At 29.9% G+C, this 22,666-nt stretch overlaps 1 protein-coding gene across 19 annotated transcripts in view; it reads left to right on the top strand.

The window, feature by feature from the left end:
• The first annotated feature begins 3,697 nt into the window (after positions 1–3,697).
• LOC110661427 (uncharacterized) overlaps positions 3,698–22,666 on the top strand; it is a 43,931-nt gene continuing 24,962 nt past the window's right edge. For 3 of the 19 annotated variants that reach the window (XM_058151435.1, XM_058151433.1, XM_058151429.1), the window contains exons 1-9: positions 3,704–6,785; positions 6,897–7,394; positions 8,377–9,090; positions 10,226–11,014; positions 11,174–11,923; positions 13,513–14,367; positions 14,492–15,268; positions 15,347–16,213; positions 16,331–16,978. In XM_058151435.1, the coding sequence (XP_058007418.1) occupies positions 3,969–6,785; positions 6,897–7,394; positions 8,377–9,090; positions 10,226–11,014; positions 11,174–11,923; positions 13,513–14,367; positions 14,492–15,268; positions 15,347–16,213; positions 16,331–16,378 (8,115 nt within the window). In that variant the 5' untranslated portion in view covers positions 3,704–3,968 and the 3' untranslated portion in view covers positions 16,379–16,978. Of the gene's footprint in view, positions 6,786–6,896; positions 7,395–8,376; positions 9,091–10,225; positions 11,015–11,173; positions 11,924–13,512; positions 14,368–14,491; positions 15,269–15,346; positions 16,214–16,330; positions 16,979–17,441; positions 17,523–19,012; positions 19,132–19,332; positions 19,410–19,513; positions 19,616–19,725; positions 20,079–22,666 lie in introns of those variants that run through there. The other 16 variants (XM_058151437.1, XM_058151436.1, XM_058151434.1 and 13 more) reach the window with 16 other exon arrangements.

The raw sequence follows: 22,666 nt of genomic DNA, 5'->3' as shown, positions 1-22,666 counted from the left end.
CAATTAAAATAGCATTGAATGATAATTTTTGCGAAAAATAAAATTAATTTGTAATATATATATATATATATATATATATATATATATATTGGCATTATCTAAATTTTAGGTTCTATTTTGATGTTGAATTCTCATTCCAGTGATTTCAATTCATCTTAAGCTTATGAATATCTACTGAGTTGGGTGATGTGATTCTCTTAGTAGGATTCGTTGTTTTCCGAGCATTTCTTAGCACTCACAAATGACAATTGCGCAAAGTTGGGCTGCGGTCTAGAAAGGACAAAAAGTGGACCCAACCCACTACAGAGCCTGCGTGGCATTGAAGCTTAGTGTTAAAAAAAAATTATAATTTTAAATTTTATTGAAAAAATAACTTTAAAAAATAATTTGAAAAAAATTATTAAATTGCATTAGATTCAAGGATTTAAATTTAAAATTAAATTTTAAATATTTAATTTAAAATTTATATATTTAAAATTTTTTTATGTAATTAATAAAAATAATTTTTATGAAAGTAATTAAAAATTGTGACATTGCATAGAATTAACACATTTAATTATATTAAGATGGATTTAAAATAATAAAATAAAAGTAATTATTCTAAATCTTTAATTTTTAAATTTATTATGAATATATTAGATTTGAATAAATTAAAATTATTTTATTTATAATATTTAAATAATATATTTAATCTAAATTTAAATTCATAGATCAATTCACTTAATTCCAATATAAAATTATATTATTTTAGAATTTTTATGATAAAAATATATTAAATTTAATTTTAAATTAATTTTTAATATTTTTAATTAATATATTTTTAAAAATTAATAATAATAATATTGAAAGAACCATAATAAAAGAAAAGAAAAGAAAAAGTAAAGACTAAATAAAGAGGACTTCAAGAAAAGTAAAAGGTTGATCTCCACTAAAGTAATAATAATAATAATAATTCGGTCAGTGGAAAAATATGGACAAAAAATATATCTAAATATATATATAAAAAAATAAACAGTCAAACTGAAATCTCAAAAACGGATAATAGTACTGAGAAAATGAAGCTTCTCATATGATGAACAGCAAAAATTGGCAAGTATCGATATTGCTACTTTATCTATAAAATTTAAATTATTAATGACTCCTTTCCTCAAACATTTTTGTCATCTATAACTTTTTTGTTAATGATTTTAGTGCTTCATTATGTAAAAAATTTGGGTCTTCAGCGTCGCCAGTAATGTAGGTTTTTTCATCTCAAAATGCTGTGTCAAAATCTTTTTTTTTTTTTTTTTTACCGTTAAATTATTTAATGAATCCACCAAACATAGACCATTTTTGTTAAAGATGTTCATGGAGGAGATTTATGAAAGTTTAGGGATATTTATAGAAAGATACCAATGAGGCATCTTTAAAGCATAGGATGGTGCGCATTTGTGAATGATAAGAAGTTGGTTGCAGAGAATTTTATATGAGTATATGATTAATTATATTTCTCTTGCAGATGATATGAGTATGAGTATAAATATAAATGAATAATTATTTTATTTATAAATAATAAAATTTTATGATTACATATAATTATATTTAAATTATCCTTATTATTTAGATTAATAAATTTTTTTAAATAAAATTATTTTTTTAATTATATTATTATTTTACCTTATATATAAATATATAAAGAAAAGTAAAAAAAAAAAAAAAAAAAAGAGAAAAAAAAATACAAAGACTAAAGAGGGCTTTAAGAAAGTGAAAGGTTGATCTCCACTAGGTAATAATAATAAATAAATTGGTAAGTGGAAAAGTATGGACAAAGAGGCGTGGCATGCACTCAAACCATCTCTAATTTTTGTACAAAAGGGTCCACAAATTATCATAAAGCGAAGGAAATATTAATGCAATTAAAAAAAAAGTGAAAATATTTGTTAAATATATAAAATAATTTAAAATTAAATAAATTATATAAAAATTAATTATAAATTAATTATTATTTATTATTATGATTAAAAATAATATACAGTAAATAATATTTTATATAAATAAATTTATAAAAAAATATAAATAATTTATAAATATTACATTTAATTATAAAAATTTTAATTTTTAAAAATTAAATTAAAAAAATAATAATTTAAATTATAAATATTAAAATAAAATTATAAATAATATTAATAATTAAAAGAGAAATAATAAAAAATTATTATTATTATTATAAAAAAAATATAAAAAAATTATTAATTAGTGGTGGCCGTAACTCTTAAATTTTTAACAAAAATTTTATAATAAAAATACTAAAAAGTATAATAATATAATAAAAATATTCATTAAAAATATAAAATAATTTAAAATTAATTAAATTATATATAATTTATTATAAAATTATAAATTAATAATTATTATCAAATTATTATTATTATAAAATAATACATGATAAATAATATTTTATATAAATAAATTTATAAAAAAATAAAATAAATAATTTTTTAATATTATATTTAATTATTAAAATTTTTAATTTTTAAAAATTAAATTAAAAAAATAATAATATAAATTATAAATATTTAAAGTAAAATTATAAATAATATTAATAATTAAAAAAAGTAAAAATTAAATAATTATTATAATAAAAAATTATTAATAAAAAGTTATACAGAACAAAATTTTTAAAGAAAATGTTACGTCGCATCTCTTTGAAAATGCAATTTAGAGAGAGAGAGAGAGAGAGAGAGAGAGAGAGAGAGAGAGAGAGAGGTTTGGTTAGTGGATAAGTACGGACGAAGAGGCGTGGCATGCACTCAAGCCAACCATTAAAATAATAACAAGAAGACAAAAGGATCATGTCATGGCTTGCGTCATTTTTTCTTCCTACCAGACAAAAGCATGTCTGGTTTTTTTTAATAGTACTCCTCCACTCTTTAATTATTTAGATGAACTTTGGCCTTTTTTTTTTTTTTTTTTCTAACCTTGGCTTCTGCCTTCTTCCAACAAATGGGACTTTGATTTTTCATGCACGTGTACATAAAATGATACCATAAAAATATTCATTTGTATGTCACATGCATTACGTACATTTATACTTTCAAAAGCTTTAAAATCATTTCCATATATATCTATATATTAAATGATTGGACTTTATTATTATTATTATATTTATCCTAATTATATTTTTTCATAGCAATAATAACAATTTGATTATATTTTATAACTAACATTATATTGATTTGATTTATAATTCAAATTTTGGTATCTTGTTATTTTCTTTTTAATTTATTATGTATATTTCATAATTAAATTTAATTTAATAATTCATTCAATAATTATTATTAAAGTAAATTTTTATTAATTTAAATATTATTACATTCATTAATACTCTTAGTTAATTGAATAATAAATCTCAATAAATTAAAATAAAAATATTTTAAATAAAAATTACAATTTTAAAAATAATCAATGATTGAAAATGATAATGATGCATATGCGAATAAAAACTAGTTTTATTCTTTAAAAATGAAAAAAAAATATATATTATTAATTATAACTCAAATTAAAATTAAATAATAATTGAGGAATAAAATTAAAATAATTTTTAAAATTAAAAGAAAATTAGTAATAATTATTTATGCAAGAAATTAAAATTCGATTTAATAGTATCAATAATTATAACTGTTTCCCTTTCCTTTGTCTTTTGCAATCAAGTGATCCGATCACTCGTCAATTCCTTCCTATCATTCATTTCACTCCCTTTACTCATCAATAACCAGCACTCCTCTCTCTCTCTCTCTCTCTCTCCGTGTTCTTCATTTCTCTGTTAATTCTCTGTTTCCTACCTTCATTCGACTCTCAAACTCGTTTGCGACTGTTTTGTTTGCCATTTGATTTCAGCAGTCCTTTCTTGTTGTTTTTGTTTGGCTCTCATTTTTTTGTTCTATTTTGCTTTTTAGCAGACGTTTCAGGTTGAAAAAGGAAAAAAAAAAATGGTTCTAGATATCTTCATCTCCATCTTCACAGAGGTAATTAAAGAACCCATCATGGAATTTATTGTTGTCCCGATCAAACGACACATCAGTTATCCTTTCATCTACAAGAGCAAGGTTGAGACACTCCGTAGTGAGGCTGAGCAGTTGAAGAACAAAAGACTCAATTTGCAGCAATCCGTTGATGAGGCGACAAGAAAAGGGGAAGAGATCTACGAAAGTGTCAACAAGTGGATGATCGATGCAGGCAAAGCTATTGAAGAAGCTGAGGAATTTATCCAAGGCGAAGAACAAGCGAAAAAGAGGTGTTTCGTTGGATTATGTCCTGATTTGAAGACGCGCTACCTTCTTAGCAAGAAAGCAGAGAAGAAAGCTTTGGCAATTGATAAGCTTAGGAATGAAGGCGACCTGGATTCAATTTCATTTCGTCCCCGTCTACTGCAGATAGTTGCCTCATCAGTATATAATCGTGAGGCCTTGAATTCAAGAGTGTTGTTCTTGAAGCAAGTTATGGATGCTCTGAGAGATCCTAATCTTAACATGATCGGAGTGTATGGAATGGGAGGTGTGGGGAAGACCACCCTAGCAAAAGAGGTCCACAGGCAAGCTATAGAAGAGAAGCTATTCGACGTGGTGGTTATGGTTGCAGTGAATCAAACGCCAGAACTCCGAAGAATTCAATCGGAGATAGCTGATGTCCTGGGCCTGACATTTGATGTGGAGGAAATACCTGGAAGAGCTAATCGACTATATGAGAGGTTGAAGAAAGAGGAGAAGGTACTTATAATTCTAGATGATATTTGGAAACAACTTGATTTAAAGGCAGTAGGAATTCCATTTGGGGATGTCTGCCGAGGGTGCAAAATACTTTTAACCTCAAGGAGCCAAGATGTATTATCTCGTGAGATGCGCACACAAAAAGAATTCAGGCTTGACGTTCTGCAGGACGAAGAGGCGTGGAGTCTGTTTGAAATGACTCTGACAGATGCTAAAGATTCAGAATTGCCTCCCATAGCCGCAGAAGTTGCTAAAAAATGTGCAGGATTGCCTCTTCTATTACTCACAGTGGCGACAGACTTGCGAAATAGAGAGTCATACGCATGGAATGATAAGCTGAATCAGCTATCTGTGTTTGACAATGAAGAAATATATGCAAAAGTACACTCGGTTCTGGAGTCAAGCTACAATGATTTGCCTGGTAATGAAGTCAAGTCGTTTTTCTTATTTTGTGGTCTGTTAGGACTATCTAATATTCCAATCCGGTCCTTGCTGAAGTACGTCATGGGTCTAAGTTTATTCAAGCACATATCTTCTGTCAAAGAAGCAAGAAACAAAGTTTATACTTTGATTGATACCCTCAAAGCAAAATGCTTATTGATAGACGGTGATAAGTATGGATTTGTGAAAATACATGATGTTGTTCGAGACACTGCTTTATCGATTGCATCTAGAGAGCAACATGCGTTTATAGGTACAAGCGGCAGTGAGTTGATGGAATGGCCAAACAAGGATTCCGCCAGAATTTCTCTGCCTTATTGTGATATTGAAGATCTCCCTGAAGGGTGGGAGTGCCCAAAAGCAGAGCTACTATTACTTTTCACTGAAGTTCTTTCTTTGGGAATCCCAGACCTATTTTTCAAGGGGATTAGAAACCTCGAAGTAGTGGATTTTACTGGGATGCGTTTTGTGTCCCTTCCTTCTTCACTTGCTTTCCTATCCAACCTTCATACCCTTTGCTTGCATCGATGCCAACTGGATGACATAGCTATCATCGGAGTCTTGAAGCAACTACGAGTCCTTAGTTTTGCAAACTCCTACATTGTTGAGTTGCCCGGACAAATAGAGCACCTGACTCGACTAAAATTGTTAGATGTGAGCGATTGTTCCAAACTCAAAATGATTCCTGCAAATGCCTTATCAAAGCTGTCCCAGCTAGAAGCACTGTATATGAGTAACAGCTTTGATCGGTGGGAGGCCGATGGGATTAGAAATCAAGGCAATGCAAGCCTTGCTGAGTTGGAATACTTGTCTCACTTGATGACTTTGGAAATACAGATACTGGATGCCAACATATTACCAAAACACCTATTTTCTAATGGGTTGCAAAGCTATAGAATACTCATAGGGGATGGATGGGACTGGAATGGAAATTATGAAACCTCCAGAATGCTGAAACTTAAGCTCAAGACAAGCATTCATTCAGAGTATGGGGTCAAAGTGTTGTTGAGGGAGACTGAAGATTTATATTTAGATGAAGTGAGAGGGGCTGAGAATGTGTTGTATGATATTGATGGGGACGGCTTTCCGCAATTGAAGCATCTCCATGTCCAGAACAATACTGTCATTCAACATATCATCAATTCGACAAAGTGCGCTGCATGTGATGCCTTTCCCATTCTAGAGTCCTTAATTTTGGAAGATTTAATGAATCTGGAGAAGATTTGTCATGGTCAACTCGCTGCAGGATCTTTTAACAAATTAGAAATTTTAGAAGTAAGAAATTGCGACAGATTGACGAATCTCTTCTCATTATCTACTGCCAGATGTCTTTTGCAGCTACGAGTAATGGAAGTGTACTTTTGTCCCAACATGGAAGCTATTGTTATAGATGAAGATCAAAACAGCAATGAAGAAGTGGTTGAGTTCAATCAGTTACGCTCCTTGTATCTGTATCGTCTACCACATCTTAGAAGCTTTCGCAGCAAAATGAAGAAGGCGCCTCCAGGAATTGAATCGAGACACAAGCAAATATTGACTGCTGATGAGCCAGCATTTGAGGAATTTCTGTCAGAGGAATTATCACTTCTCAACAGAATGGTATGTCATGCACTAATCTTTTGACATTATCTGCATGCTTTTTTATTATTTAATTTATTTTAATAGAAAATTATTAGAGCAGTGCTTGAAACAAAGGCTTCATCTCTGCAGGTTTCTTTCCCCAATTTGGAGGATCTTCATGTAAACTCAGTTACTTGTGAAAAGATATGGCACGACCAACTTTCCGCAACTTATTCAAACTTAAAAAGCTTGATTGTGCACGGTTGCAACAATTTGAAGTATTTATTTACAACTTCAATTGTTAAAAGTCTTTTGCATCTCAAAAAACTTCAAATTGGTGAATGTCGTTCCATGAAAGAGATAATACTGACGGAGGAATCTATAGAAGAACAAGAAGAAAAAGATGAGAGGATGAATAAGATACTCTTCCCTAAATTGGATGGGCTGGGGCTTCGGCATCTTCCAAACTTGATTAGATTCTGCAGTGGGTATCAAATTGAATTTCAATCTCTTAGAGACTTGGGCATAGAGGGATGCGGTGCATTGATGTGTTTGGTCCCCAGTGTTCCACATACAGACATGATGGCAAAACAAGTTTACACAGAGACGAACCACAATACTGAAATTCAATCTCTCTTCAATGAAATGGTGATTATTTTTACCACTCTCTTTCTCTCTCTCTCTCTCTCTCTCTACATAAATACATGCTTACATGGATTAAAGCTTTTCCAATCCAAAATCTTGCTAATTGCAATCGTAAGGTGTAAGTTAACTGGTTATCGTACAGATAATTTATTATTTTATTTTAATAAAATAATTTAACATATATTTTTATATTTTATTTTTTTGTAATCATATTATAAAATTTTATGTATGAAAAATTTTTAATTTATTATAATTTTATTTTAAGTATTAGTAAATAAAGTAAATTGATTAGTAAATAATTTTTTATTATTTTTTTAAATTAAATAGCATATAAAAAATATAAATAAACGTGACGCTTGTTGAAAAATTATTAATAAAATTCTTAAAATTTAAATATATATATATAAGAAATATTTTAAAATTAAATTTGTAAATATTATAAATAATATTTTATTGAATAATTATTTAAATATATTTATATTTATTAATATAATTTTCAAATAATAATTCATTCTTTTTAATATAACCTAAAATTTAATTAAAAATTTAATTTTTAGAGATACAAAATATGATGAGCAAAATTTCATAATATATAAAATTTTAAACTTAAGATAGAAAATTATTATTTGTTTATGAAATAAGATTTTAATCATTAAAATTGAAAATATTTAAATAAGCTTTGTCATATAATAATTTTTTTAAGTAATATGATTAAATCATTTTTAAGACAGGTGTGTGTTTGTTATGGAATCAACCTTCTCTGCTCCAAAAACTCTTACATTTTCATATTTTATTTTCAAGTTTTCATTTCATCCTAATTAATTCATTTTCATATTTTACAAATCCTTCCCTTTTGTCCATCTCTGTTACTAAATGGCCTGTTTTTCGACATCACCTGCACTGATTACTCTTTTTTTTTCTCATCTTTAATTAGCTTATGAGTGTCTTTTCATTACTAAGCATCGCGAGTGTCTTTTCATTGCAGGTTACTTTCTCTAACTTAGAGAAATTGAGTCTCTCCAAAATATATGAAATGAAAAGTATATGGCACAGCCAATTTGCGGCTGATTCCTTCTGTAAACTAAAATCATTGGGTATTTATAATTGCTCGAAATTGATGACTGTTTTTCCATCAAATGTCTTAGAAAGATTCCAAAGATTAGAGGAGTTGAGTGTACGAAATTGTAATTCTTTGCAAGAGATATATCAACTTGAAGGGTCCAATGTTATTGAAGCATTTGAGCTGAGAAAATTATCTATAGGGAGTCTGCCATCGTTGAAGCATGTGTGGAGGAAGGATCCACAAGGAGTTTTCACTTTTCAAAATTTGAAATCAGTTGAAGTTTCAAATTGTGATGTTCTAAAAAATCTTTTTCCAGCCTCCGTAGCCGAGGGTCTTTTGCAACTTGAAAAGCTTACAATAATTGAATGTGGGGTTGAGGAGATTGTTGCAAAGCCAGAAGATGTGGAACCAGCCCCTTATTACTGTTTTAAGTTTCCTCAATTAACCTCCCTTGAACTTATTGAACTATCAGAACTGAGGAGTTTCTATCCAGGGACACACATTTCTGAGTGGCAAAAATTGAAAAGTTTGAATGTTCGTAATTGTCGCAAAGTAATGAAATTTGGTTGGGAAGAAGTACATAAAGAGGGCCAACACAACATTCCAATTCAACAGCCCCCTCTATTGCTGGACAAGGTAATATCCTTTCCTCCTCTTTCTTTGTAACACCTTAGTTGAATTTTTTTCCCTCAAATTCTCTTTTCCATTTCTATAATATAAATTTCAGAAATTGCTCCTACTTTTTAATTACATTCACATTAGGAGAAATATTTTATTAATATTTAATAAGAAATTGCTCCGCATTAATATTTAATTTAAAAATCAAAATGAAATCTAATTAATAATATTTTATCAATATGTTAATTTATTACCATTCTATTTTCATTTTTATTTAAATAATATGTTTATAAAAAGAGTTTTAATCAATCCTAATTTAATTTGACTTAAATTATATACTAATTTTATTTTAATATATATTTAAATTATGTGTTTATAAAATAGTTTTTATCTTAATTTATATATATTTTTTTATTATTATCTTTAAATAATCATTTATAATAGAAATGAAGATAAACTTACGAAATAATCAAAATATCTTTAATATTTTGATATTACTAAAAAAACATTAACTAATATAATCAATAAAATTATCATAAAAGTTTCGGAACTAACGAGAGCTATAAATGACAATTAGTTATATGTTCATTGTTTTTTAAAACCGAATTAGTTATTCCTTGATAATTTAATAATAGAGAACCCACTCCATTTATAAGGATAGTATTTTGTAGATGACACTTTTCTATATAGAAAAAACAAGAAAGGTATTTTGTTGTTCAAGTAGAAGAAAAAGACATTTTTTGCCTTCTTTCAAGTATGCATAAATTTTTAAAAGAAAATTTCTTGGAAAATTTTTATTCTGTGATAAATGCTTTTTTTTAGTTTAGGAAAAAAATTGAAATATTTTGTCTTGGAAAAAATTTGCTTGGTAAATAAATTTTGATTTTTTTTTGAAATTTCTTGTAAAAGGATTTTTTTTTTAGGAAAATATAATTATCTTAATTTTTTTTGTTAATGAAGGATACTTTTATCATTTCACATGCATTTAGACATTTCATCATTATTTTAATTATTGACTACTTAATTATTTCTTTTTTTTTATTATTAAGTTTCAATTAGAGTTGTAATTTAAGATTTATGGTTTTTAAAGCAACTCAAGTATGTATCAGTAAACCAAAATTCATTGGTTTAACAATCTATTTCTTCTCCTCAGATGAGTCCCAACTTGGAGGAATTGACTTTAGAGCACAAGGATTTGATTGCGATACAACATGGTCAATTTTCATTTAAGCGCTTTTCTAAACTCAAAGTTCTTACTTTGAGCAACTTGCAAAACAGATCACAACTTTTTCTCATTGGTTTCCTTAAAACAGTGCATTATGTGGAAACAATTGTTGTAGAATCTAGTAATTTAGAAGAGTCGTTCTCATGTGAAGGATTTACGCTGGTGAGAAATTTAAAGCTATTCACTGTTGATAATTTGAAGCAGATATGGGACCAAGACTCTAGACTGAAACCAATTCTTCAGCATCTTGAGACTCTGAGTGTAATACATTGTAACAGTTTGATCAACATAGTACCATCGTCGTCACCTTTCCTAAATCTAGCAACTCTTGAAGTGAGTTGCTGTGAAGGATTGGTAAACTTGATAACAGCGTCTACAGCCAAGACTATGGTACAACTAACCAAAATGACAGTACATAGTTGCAATGAGATGACAGAAATAGTGACAAGCGATGGAGATGATCATACAGAGGATGAGATTATTTTCAGCAAATTACAAATTTTGGAACTTACTTATCTGTCTAGTCTTATCAGCTTTTGCTCAGGGAATCACGCCTTCAATTTCCCATCTTTAGAAAATGTTAAAGTTAATAAATGCTTACAGATGAAGATTTTCTCTTTCGGAGTTCTAAACACACCAAAGTTACGAGGAATAGAATTGGCAAATCAACAGCACTGGGAGGGAAACCTTAATGCAACCATAGAATCCAGCCTATCGGTACGAATATGCGAATTTATTCTTCTACTTTTTTTCCTGCAGATAAATGTTATTCCTTGCATAACATGTTTGTATGTTTATTAGAAGTCAGTTCATTTGTTTTCCCCTTTACCCTATTTACATTCCATGTTTGTAAATAATATTATCTTGTGGAATCAGATGACATATTTTCAAGCATCTAAATTCCCTGAGCTCTGGCATGGTGGAATCCAAGGGAGACTCTTCCACAATGTACAATCGCTTACAGTGGATCAATGTGCAATTTCTGATATACCTGTACCAGCCAATCTACTACAGTTCTTAAACAAGTTGGAAAAGCTTCAAGTAGAATACTGTGATTCAGCAGAAATAGTATTTGATTTGGAAGGGCTATCTGTTGATGATGGGCACACTGAGCTACTTCCCCAACTAAGTAAATTGCACTTAGCAAATCTGCCAATGTTGAGACATTTATGGAACAAGGATCCTCTGGGAATTTTAGAATTTAATAACCTAAGGTTGCTCCATGTTGAAAATTGTAACAGCTTGAAGAATATATTTACTTGGTCGACAGCGTTGTGCCTTATGCAACTTGAAGAGATTAAGTTAAGCAATTGTAACACAATTGAAGAAATTATAGAAAAGGAGGGACCAGAGGAAGCAACTTCTTCCGCTGATAAGATGATACTTCCTTCGTTGAAATTCGTAGACCTTGAATGTTTGCCTAAATTTTCAAGTTTCTATTCAGGATCGAGTAATTTGGAATGTCTATCATTGAAAAAGTTGAGCATATATGAATGTCCAAGCATGAAGAATGTCTTTGGCACACTCGTGAGGTTACATAGACCCAACACCAATGATGAAGGGAGAGAGCAAAGGCTAGACAATGATGGGTTTGATACTCCCCTTACAACACCTTTTTGTCATAAGGTTAGTTTTGCTTATTCATTTCTCAAACGTTACAAGGTTACAAAAATGGTTTAATGTTCAATTTCATCCGGGTATTTATTGGGATTTTAATTGTCGCCCATTTTAAATTATTTTTTGAAATTATTTAGAATTTTCAATTTAAACTCAATTTAATCTAAAAATTAAGAAAATCAAGAGCAAGCTTCTTGATTTTTTTAGCTTAATCAAGAAATTTAGTCTAAAAATAAAGAAATTAAACTTTTTGATTTTTCGTCTAAATAAAAAAATCTAACTTTTAAAGCTTAAAATTGTTAGGCCAAATTGAGTTTAAATTAAAACATCTAGATTAATTTGGGCAAAAAGATAAAAATAGACTAAATTCAACATTTCCATAAGTATATAAATGAAATTAAATATTTATTTATTAAATAATTATCTAGCTTGTTTGAAAAGTTAAAAATATAATAATTCATATTCAATTTATTTTTGTTTAATTTTCTTTTACATTTAAAAAGTATATAACGCTAATTTGTCATTTGGATTTAAAGTAGGTTATTTTCAAAAAAAAAAATAATTAAAACTGATTATTATAAAATATAGAAAAATTCATATATTAAAAATTTAATTATGTACTAGATTTATTATTAAAAAAATAAAAACTCCCATAATTAAAATAAATTTATATCTTTCCCATAAAAAGTAAAATAAAAATTATATTTATTTAATTTTTAATTAGTCTGCGATAATAAATTTTAGATAAATTTTATCCCATTCAAATTTAGTATACACGTATAAATTTAATTGCATTTTATTAAATTAGTATTGTTGCAAATATATAAGAAACATTTTAATTAAGCATGTAACTCTTTTTTCACTTTTTCCATTTTTATTTTAACTTTTACACCAATTTGTAATTTTTTGGGTGTATAGTAATTCCTCCCTACTAAATTTCATCAATAATGTCCCCATTGAATTTACTAAAGGGTAAAGGCTTCGTTTAAAAAAAATAATAATTTGTAAAAAAAAATTTTAATTTAATCTTCACACAATTTTATTATTTTTAACATGATTTCTATATCTTTTAAAATAAATTTTTTAAGTCAAAAAATTTAAATTTTTTATTTATTAAATTTCTCACCATAATAATTGAAAAAAAATATATAAAATAAAAAAGGATTTCAATTGATTTTTGAAATCTAATCTTGTCCCTAATTATTTCGATTTAACTTATTTACTATATTTCCCTTGAATTCTTTAAAAAAAAAAATATGAAAACTGGCATTGGAGTTGGGAACTGCAATTCCCTTATTTTTCTTTTTTTTTTTCTTAAAAAAAATTAATTTAATAACTGCGATACAACATTATAATAAAAAATAATGTAATAAAATTTAAAAATAATAAAAAAAAAATATTCCCATGCTGCTAATAATACGCTAAGCCAATAATACTCTTTCACATCATACATATTCCAAAAAAAATTATAGAAAAATAACATGTTTATCCATAAATTGTATTAACATGATATAATATTATTGATTTACAAAGTAATAATTTAAAAAAAAAAAAGCCTAATCCAACTTGGTTTCGAATTTTTATTTATTGATGTGCAGATGTTTCCCAATTTGGAAGAGTTGTCATTAGACAAGAAGTCTGCCATAACCATACTGCAATCTCAATTTCCAACTGACTTCTTTTCCCAAGTGAAAGTTCTTCAATTGCGTTGCTTTCCAAACAAATCTCTTGTTCCTTTGTTTAGTTTACTTCCAGGATTTCCCAATCTGCAAAATCTTGTAGTCCTTGATTCTTCTCTCAAGCAGCTATTTCCATTTGAAGGATTCGTCGGTGACCAAGAAGATATCACTGCATTGCCGCGGATAAGGGCTTTAAAGCTTAAAAATCTTGATGATTTGAAGCATGTATGGGAATCCGACTGCCAACTGCATAATCCATTATTTCAGTCTCTTGAGGATCTTGAGATAGAATCTTGTGGAAATTTGATTTTTTTAGTACCATCCTCTGCGTCTTTCCGAAATCTAAAAGCTCTGAAAGTAAGTGAATGCAACGCATTGATAAATATTGTTACATCTTCCACAGCCAAAAGTATGGTACAACTTGAGACATTGACTGTAAAATCCTGCAATATGTTGACCGAAATAGTAGGAGGCGATCAAGGGGTCGGAATTGGATCAACAGATGAGATTGTTTTCAGCAAAATGAAAACGTTACAACTTGAAGATTTACAGAGCCTCACAAGCTTCTGCTTGGGCAGTTACACTTTCAATTTCCCATCATTAGAACAATTAACTGTTCATAAATGCCCTAAGTTGAGGATTTTCACTGCTGGAGTGTCAAGCACGCCAAAGTTAGGCAAGTTAGGCGGTGTATGGACAAGCTGGCAGTTGGATCGAAAAATGCATTGGGAAGGCAATCTCAATGCCACCATTGAACAGCTTTACATGAAATGTGTACGTATTTACCAAATCTTGCTTCTCTCCTTAATGAACTCAGTGCTAATGTGTTTGGTTAATTGTACTTATTTAAATATGCTTGTTTTGTGTTCTCCAATAATGCAATATTTTGATTTTGTAGGTTGCATTTGAAGGGATATATGATGTGCAGCTCTCCAACTTTCCTATGCTGAAAGAAAAATGGCATGGCCAATTTCCATTCAAGAACTTGAAGCACTTGCGAAAGTTAGTGGTGGACGATTGTGCTTTTTTCTCAAATGCCGTATCCTCAAATCTACTAAAGTACTTGTTCTTGTCAAAAATGAAAAATGAGCTGGTTGTAGAAAGATGCGATTCTGTAGAAGAGCTGTTTGATTTGGAAGGGCTAAATGCTGACGAAGGTGATGTTGGGTTATTGAATTATTTAAATGAATTGAGGTTAATTGATTTGCCTAGATTGAGGCATGTGTGGAACGATGATCCTCAAGGAATTTTGAGATTTAAAAACCTAACGTTGTTGCAAGTTCAGAATTGTAGCAGCTTGACTAATATGTTTACTCTGTCCATGGCTTCGGGTCTTGTAAATCTCCAACATATGGAATTAAAAAGATGTATTTTGGTGGAACATATAATCACAAAAGAAGCAGACGAGGAAGTAGTGAAAGATAAGATCATGTTTCCATCAATGAAGTCCATAGGTCTCGAGTGTTTGCCCAACTTGTCAAGTTTTTATTCTGCAAGGGATTTTCTGAAATGCCCATCCTTGAAAAGAATTGATATGGTTGGCTGTCCAAACATGGAATTATTAGCGTCAAAATTTTGTGAGGACCAAGATCTAAGCATGATTGCTGAGGGAAATGAAGAAGGAATTCACAATGGGGACTTTGTTTTTTCCATTGCCGCCTCTTCTGGCGGGAAGGTCAGTCTTTATTAATATCCTTGTTTATTGATCATCCTATATCCTTTTTTATTGATTATTATTTTTTTGATTTATTAGGTTGCGATCCCAAGTTTAGAAGAATTGAGAGTGGAATATAACACCATGAAGGATATGTGGTCTCAAGCTGATTTCTTGTCTGGACTGAAAGGCATTGAGCTAACCTGTTTTTCCAATGACTCTACACTTTTGCCATCTTATTTCTTTCAAATTTTACCCGATCTGGAGAAGCTTGTTCTGAGTGATGCTTCTTTCGAAGAAATCATTTTTCATGAAGAGATTATTAGCGAGGAAACACGTGCTGGACTTATAAAATTGAAAGAACTAAAGCTGTCTAAGCTGCCAAGGATCAAGCATCTGATGGACGCTAAACTACTCACAGTTTTTCAATGTCTGGAGACTTTAGAAGTACTGGAATGTGGCAGACTGGAAATTTTAGTGCCATCCTCAGTTTCTTTGCAAAATCTCAAAACACTGGAGGTATCAAATTGCCAACGTCTAGTAAATCTAATATCTTCCTCAACAGCGAGAAGTCTTGAACGACTTAGAAAAATGAAGATAGAGAAATGTGAACTGATCCAAGAAATTATAGTGACTGAAGCAGATAAAGATGAAGAAGAGGAGATTTGCTTCGGTCATCTAAAATGTTTGGAACTTCAACATCTACCAAGCCTCTCTAGCTTCTGCTCTGGTAATTCTACCTTCAGTTTCCCATCTTTGGAAGAAGTGATCATTATAGAATGCCCCAATATGAAGATTTTTGCGCAAGAAGTCTTGAGCGCGCCAAAGCTATGGAGAGTGCAAACAGGAGAACCTAAATACACAAGGGAATGGGAATGGAAACGCTTCTCAGATAAAAAATATATATGTGAATGGGAATGGGAAGGCAGCCTTAATAACACCATTGAAGCATTATTTAAGGAAATGGTAAGCATTATTTGAAAAAATATAATCATCTCACTTTATGCATAGTTAACACATTTTTTTTTTGTACTTAATAATTATAATATTGCTCATTCTTTCATTGTCCAATTTCTTTGCCAGAAGGCTGAAGAGACAGGGATAGGCCAGTGTTCATATGCAAAAGCTTGAATGAGGCTGATGTTCTATGTGATTTGTGACGCTAATTAATTCATATTTTTCCAGTTGAAGGTAGATGGTGAGAGGGCCATTTGCTCCCATTTGATTCTCTTTTAGCTGAACTTGTCTTTCATTCGTGTATAATAATTAATAAAATGTATCCATGCTGAATTTTGAATTTCTTGTATTATTATTCATGTTAGTTTGCTTTGTTTGAACATTATACAATATTTCAAAGAACATAAATTTCCGTGGCAAATTGGCACCGTTGTCTCAACAGTGTCGATTTGAGGGTGATTTGGTGAAAATGCTGGATTTGAAGGGCATTTTGTGTCTTTTGTCTTCTGTTGGACTGGGGCTTAAGACTTTCTCATGTCGGTTCTAACGACGTCGTTTGCTTGTGGGAACAAAGATTTTTTTTTTTTCTTTTTCTCTTCAACGACGCCATTCTTCCTTTCTCCATTTTAACATGCTCAACCCGTTAAATGGCGTACGGCATCGTTTTTTTTTTTTTTTACACTCTCTTGTCATTTTTCATGTGCACAGAGATATCCTTTTGTTTTTTGTTTGGAGAGACAACAGGTGTTGCCTTTGGTGTGCAGACGGTTCCGTGTAATTCCTTTCTCAAATTCCTTTTTTTTTTCTCTTATTTATTGAAAACTTTGGTAGGGATTACTTTGCATGCCTTCGATAATTTTCGGTTTGTTCCTTTTCAATCAAGGATCGAATCTTAGCTAAGTGGTTAGTTGAGTTTTGCTATTGGTTTAGGGACTATATATCTTTGTGTTTCCTTACAGCTAGGGGTCATTTTCTTATAGTTTTGAGACACAGTGCCTCCTTTTTGGAAAAGGAATGTGGGAAAATTAAAAAAAAAAAAAAAAAAAAAAGGGAGCTTAAGTTTTGATTGCGTTCTCTTGATGCTTTTATTTTCCTTTATTATTATTATTTTCTTTGATAAAAGCTTAGTTGAGTTGAGTTGAGTTGTATTATTATTTTCCTTTCCTCTTGACTAATTATTTGATGATGTATTGTATTTTTCAGTAATTTTTTTTTTCTTTCTTTGTTTGGAGATCAGATTATGCTCTCAATCTACATGGATAGTTGCCCCAGTAAGTGAAATATCTTTCGAAAAGGCTTGCTTGGATGGCTTTCGCAGGTGAACTCTTACATCTTTTGGGTTAATTTTGTTGTTTGATTGCTTTGGGCAAAGGCATATAATTTGAGTGTCTTAGATTTTGATTTCTGTTTCTTGACCATGGAAAATTAACCCATATTTGGTTGATGAGGAGCGTGGGAAAAAATTTGATTTCATGATTTTTGTCATGTTTATTAAGGATTCATTTTGATGGGTATTTGTTTGGATAAAAGTTGGTCTGAACTTTTCTTTCCAAGAATTTGGTAGTCTGCATTAGGGCAAAAAATAGTGATTAAGTTGAGATATTCATAATGTTATATTTAGTTGCAGTATTTTGTCTTTACCAAAGTTCTGTCAGCATCAAAACTTTTATGTAGTTAAATATTAGATGAAGTTTTTGTACAGTGGATGGCGCCCTATAAGGGCTGAAGTTTTAGTTTTTATAGGTGGAGTTTGAATGTGAAGATCATTCGTGGAATAATTGCTATGTATCAGTTGCATTGCCGCTTCCTAAAACACACACTAACACATGGTTTACACCAGATTTAATACCACACTTGAGATATATATGAGGAATTTTTCTTAGTTCTTTTTTGTTTGTATAAGCTTGGAACATGACCTATGTTCTCAATCGAACATTTAGTACAAAATTTTCACCGTCCATTTGATTGGCACATAATCATATTGCTTAATGCATTTTTTTTATTTTTTAATTCTTACTATAACGGAGTAATTGATTTTCTCTATGTAAGACTTAAATGGATGCATGTGTCTGACTATACCTTCCATACAGAGGTTCTTAGATTGACCATTTTGATGATATCATTTATTTCCTATGAACACCAAGGTGCCAACTTCATTCATTTCATTTCAGTATGATGGATTCTTTCCATGGTTTCTGTTTTAACTGACTGATACTCTTAGCACACTCTGATCTCTTTGGATTTTCTTTTAAAAATCTTTTCCAGATTTAGGAAATTCTTTTTTCTTTTTGATCTTCTTGGGAAAATTAATCAGCTGATTAACTGCATTGTGCTGCATATTCATTATTGATAGTAGCTCAGGTTGAGGGAGAAATAACCTGTGCTAAGTGGGCAAAATTAACTCAAGTTAGGAGGGAGAGGGAAAAGTGAACTAATCCTAAATCCTTTTCCTTTTGTATCCGTGTCTATTTTGAGAAATTTCATAGTTTCTTGGAGGTTCTTATGAATCCTTTTCTTTGAGAATGATACACTTTCAAATAGTAATTTGGTGATATTGCAAGATATTTGAGAACTTCTTAGAATGTTACTAAATAAGAAGATAACTAGGGCATGCAAAATGAGATTTTTAAAATTGTATTGTCTCTAATGAATCATGTGATTATAGCATATATAATGATTATTATGCAGTTAGTACAATCAGAAACTCAAATGGCTGAGTTAGTACAATCAGAAACTCAAATAGCTGAGAGAACTACTACACAGGAATATTATGTTGAGGATATCCATCTAACCCAATCTCATTTTCAGATGGTGCTACACCTCCCTGCTACTACAAAATTGAAGAAATTTTGACTAAAGGTGATTTAAAACTTTGGCTAAACAAAAGTTGAAAGCAAATAGAAAATGCTTTAGCACTAGAGCTCAAGGTAATGCAAAATTTCATTTCAGATTATGGTTATTTAAATTTTGTTAGATGGGTTTGTTTTTGCTTTTATTGGTCATTGGAATAGCCATGGAAAAGGGAATTCTAAAATTCAATTTAGTGCCAATCTAAATCTTGGTTTGTATCTTTATCGTATTAACTTCGGATATTCATGTGTGTTTTTTCTGATTGGATTTTCACCTAGGGTCAAAATTAGAGGATGCTTATATAGGGCACGAGAGATGAATGCCAAGTACACCAAAAGTGATGAAGTTTATCCATGTATAATGCAGCAACTTTAGCATATATTGGTGATAGATTACTGTTTGAATCAACCTCTCCTGTCTCCATTATTAGACCTGAACTATTGCTATTGATTTTTCCAGATAAGAGAAGGTAGATTTCAAACGCTCGATCAATGCTTGGTCCTTGAATATTCAATGTCCTTGCATGGAATATTCAAGCAAATCTCCACTGATTTTTGCAAGGTATAAAACTTCTTAATTCATTAGTCAATAGAACAACTATTAATTCATTAGTCAATAGAACAACTATCCTATGTCTTCATCCTAATATTTTGTTTTTGTAATTCCTCAAGGTGTTTGCTGTGGGTCGAGATCAATCTATGGGCTAGCAAGAAATGGATAAGGGCCCGAGTACAATGTGGGTATATACTAGAAGAATTAGAAGAGCTGGAAGGATGAAAGAAGATTACAGAAACACGATGGACGGCTCTGAAGAAGGGACACCTTGTAGCAGTAACAAAATGGGGGATTGTTAGGATAAAGATCACCTTTACATCCATTTATCTCTTTAGTTATTCTATTTCATGTAGATAACACATATTTGTTTACTTGTATATCTTTATCTTGTACAATCTGCTCATATATATGTTTTACCATCTCCCATACAACGATACAAGCAATGCAATATCACATATTTTACATGGTATTAGAGCAATCTTCAAAATCATGAGTTCATCTTCTAATGCCTCTCTTCTCCATTGTCGCCCACTACTTCCACTCATCACATTTTCTCTGTTAAACTCACAACAAAGAGCTACCCGACCAAGAACATTCAGCTTTTACCCCTTCTCAATTAACAAAATCTGAATGAATTTATTGGTGGCTCCTCTTCTCCCCCATCCAAGACAATTGAGCATGAAACTACATTTATAAAATGCATGAGCATGCTAAAAATATATAAATAATATTAAAATTACAGAATATAATCAATATCCAACTCACAAAGCTAATGACCCTATTGTAGCTAGTTTGGCTGGAAGAAGAAGATGACTGGCCCTGATCATCTATACAGATACACTGACCTCTATTAATTGATTGACAGAATTAACCAATTAATTTAGTTTACAGAAACAAGAATAAATTCTAAAGAGAAACTTAAATTTCGACAAATTCTCCCCTATAACTAGACTTAACTCCTTGCAACTAAACTCAACAAACAGCATCAACAACAATCCAAATTGGCCTCAAGCTCGCAACAAACTCACGATGCATATCCAGGGCCTATACGAAACCTAATCTAAATTTAAATCTCTAATCACCAACTTGGATCCTTAACTCCTCTATAATTCAATTAAAACCACAGTCTCAAAAACTCTTACTAAAATATTATGATATAATTATAGTCAGGTTCATCCTTAAAATTTCAATTCCATATTAAATTTTTAATGAAAATTCAATAGCATTCCTTTTTAAAATTGGACCAAACTCCCTGTCACAAAACTCAAACCCACAATTCAACAATTTTATCGACTTACACAAATTCCCAACTTATAATTTCATACAAGTATTAATTCCAATACTTCATACTCAAATCTCAGTTAAAATATTTTACAATATATCTATATAATAAAAAATTCAACTAAACATTTATATTTATTTCCCAAAAATATTCCACAATCACTTAAAAATTCACTAAACACCATGTATTATCTCAAAACAATTTTACTTCCATCAAAATAATGTATTCAACTTAACCTAATCTTTAATACCGAAATTGGCAATTTGTACATTCAAATTTGTATAAAATATTTCAACTATTAGATAAATTCTAAATTTTAATCATATGTTCAATACATCCAAATACAATATCAGTAAAAATTTTAGCACCAAATTACTTCTATGTTATGAGATATCAAATTATCTATCAAATTCTTCAAATTCTAAATGTTTCAGAAATAATTCAGACATATAAAATTTAAATATATCAAAAAATCAGCGGTGAACAATCTACTAAACTCACCAGAAAGGATGGAAGAACTACTGCCCTTGCAGAAAACTTCTTGCTACTAATCTCCTTCTTTCTCAGTTTCTTTTTTTCAATTTTTTGTATCCTAGATCAAGAACGTTTCTTTTCCCATTGTTGATGTCGTTTCTTAATGAAGAAACTCCAAAAATCTAGTTATGATCTTTCTTCTCCTTCTTTCCTTCTTCTTCTTCTCCATCTCTTCTTTCTTCTTTATTTCCTTTTCTTTCGCTTTTCTTCCTCTTTCTCGATTGTTCAACCTATTCTTTTTTTTTTTTTTTTAAAAGCTACTGCTAGAGAAGTCCATCACTTGGCAGTGAGGAGAAAAGAAGGCCAGCTGTCCACTTTATGAAAAATATCACTTTTGATTCTTAAATTCTTCAAAAATTCTATTTTTTACTCAAAAACTTCTAAAACTTTTCTTTCAAGTTAAATTTTAAATTAAAAATTTTCCTCTGAAACTTTATAAATCATATTTCCATTCTAATAACAACAAAATTAATATTTCTTCAAAAATTGGGTGCTACAAAAAGGTACAAAGTTTATTTTTTATTTTTTAAAGAAAATTCTAAATTTAATGGCTATAAATAAATAGAAGAAAAATTAAGGGCCAAGATTTAATTGAAATAATAATTTTTCCACTTTCTTAAAACCTTAAATTTAATGACAATAAATTAAAAAAAATAAATGATCGTTAAGATCAAGTCAATAAAGTCAAAATTTAGATTAAAATTCCAAATTAAAATAGAGATTGAAATTAAAATTAAAATTAATACCAATATTAGATTGAAATTGAAATATAAAGTTTATAATTAAAATCAAAATTCGTTTAAATTAAAATTAAAAATAAATTGAAACTATGATTAAATTTTTAAATTTTGAAATTAACATTAAAATTAAATTATGAAGGACATTAAAATTAAAAATTTTCTTCTTTTTCTTAATTTCAATACACCCCATAAAGCATGTTGGTACCACTTCACCATTTTGGATCAGATCTTCAAGCTCTCATCATGGAAATTGTTGTAACAATTTCTGTGATGTTCGCTACTTCTGCTATGCCAACTGATACCATTTATATTTTTCCTCTATTAGCATCCTAGTTATGTTTAATTCATTTTCATATTCCATTTATATTTTTTAATTAATATTACAACCATGTTCAGATAGGAGAGCTAGCAGGTACAGCAATTGGTTCTGCAGTGTGCGTTACATCTCTCTTGGCCGGGTATGCCATATCTAATAGAATAGGTTTGGGTCTTTACATATGC

The sequence above is a fragment of the Hevea brasiliensis genome, chromosome 8, assembly GCF_030052815.1.
Source record: "Hevea brasiliensis isolate MT/VB/25A 57/8 chromosome 8, ASM3005281v1, whole genome shotgun sequence".
Lineage (NCBI taxonomy): Eukaryota > Viridiplantae > Streptophyta > Magnoliopsida > Malpighiales > Euphorbiaceae > Hevea > Hevea brasiliensis.
Note: the sequence above shows the minus strand (reverse complement) of the source record. Positions and strands in the feature narration are given on the sequence as shown.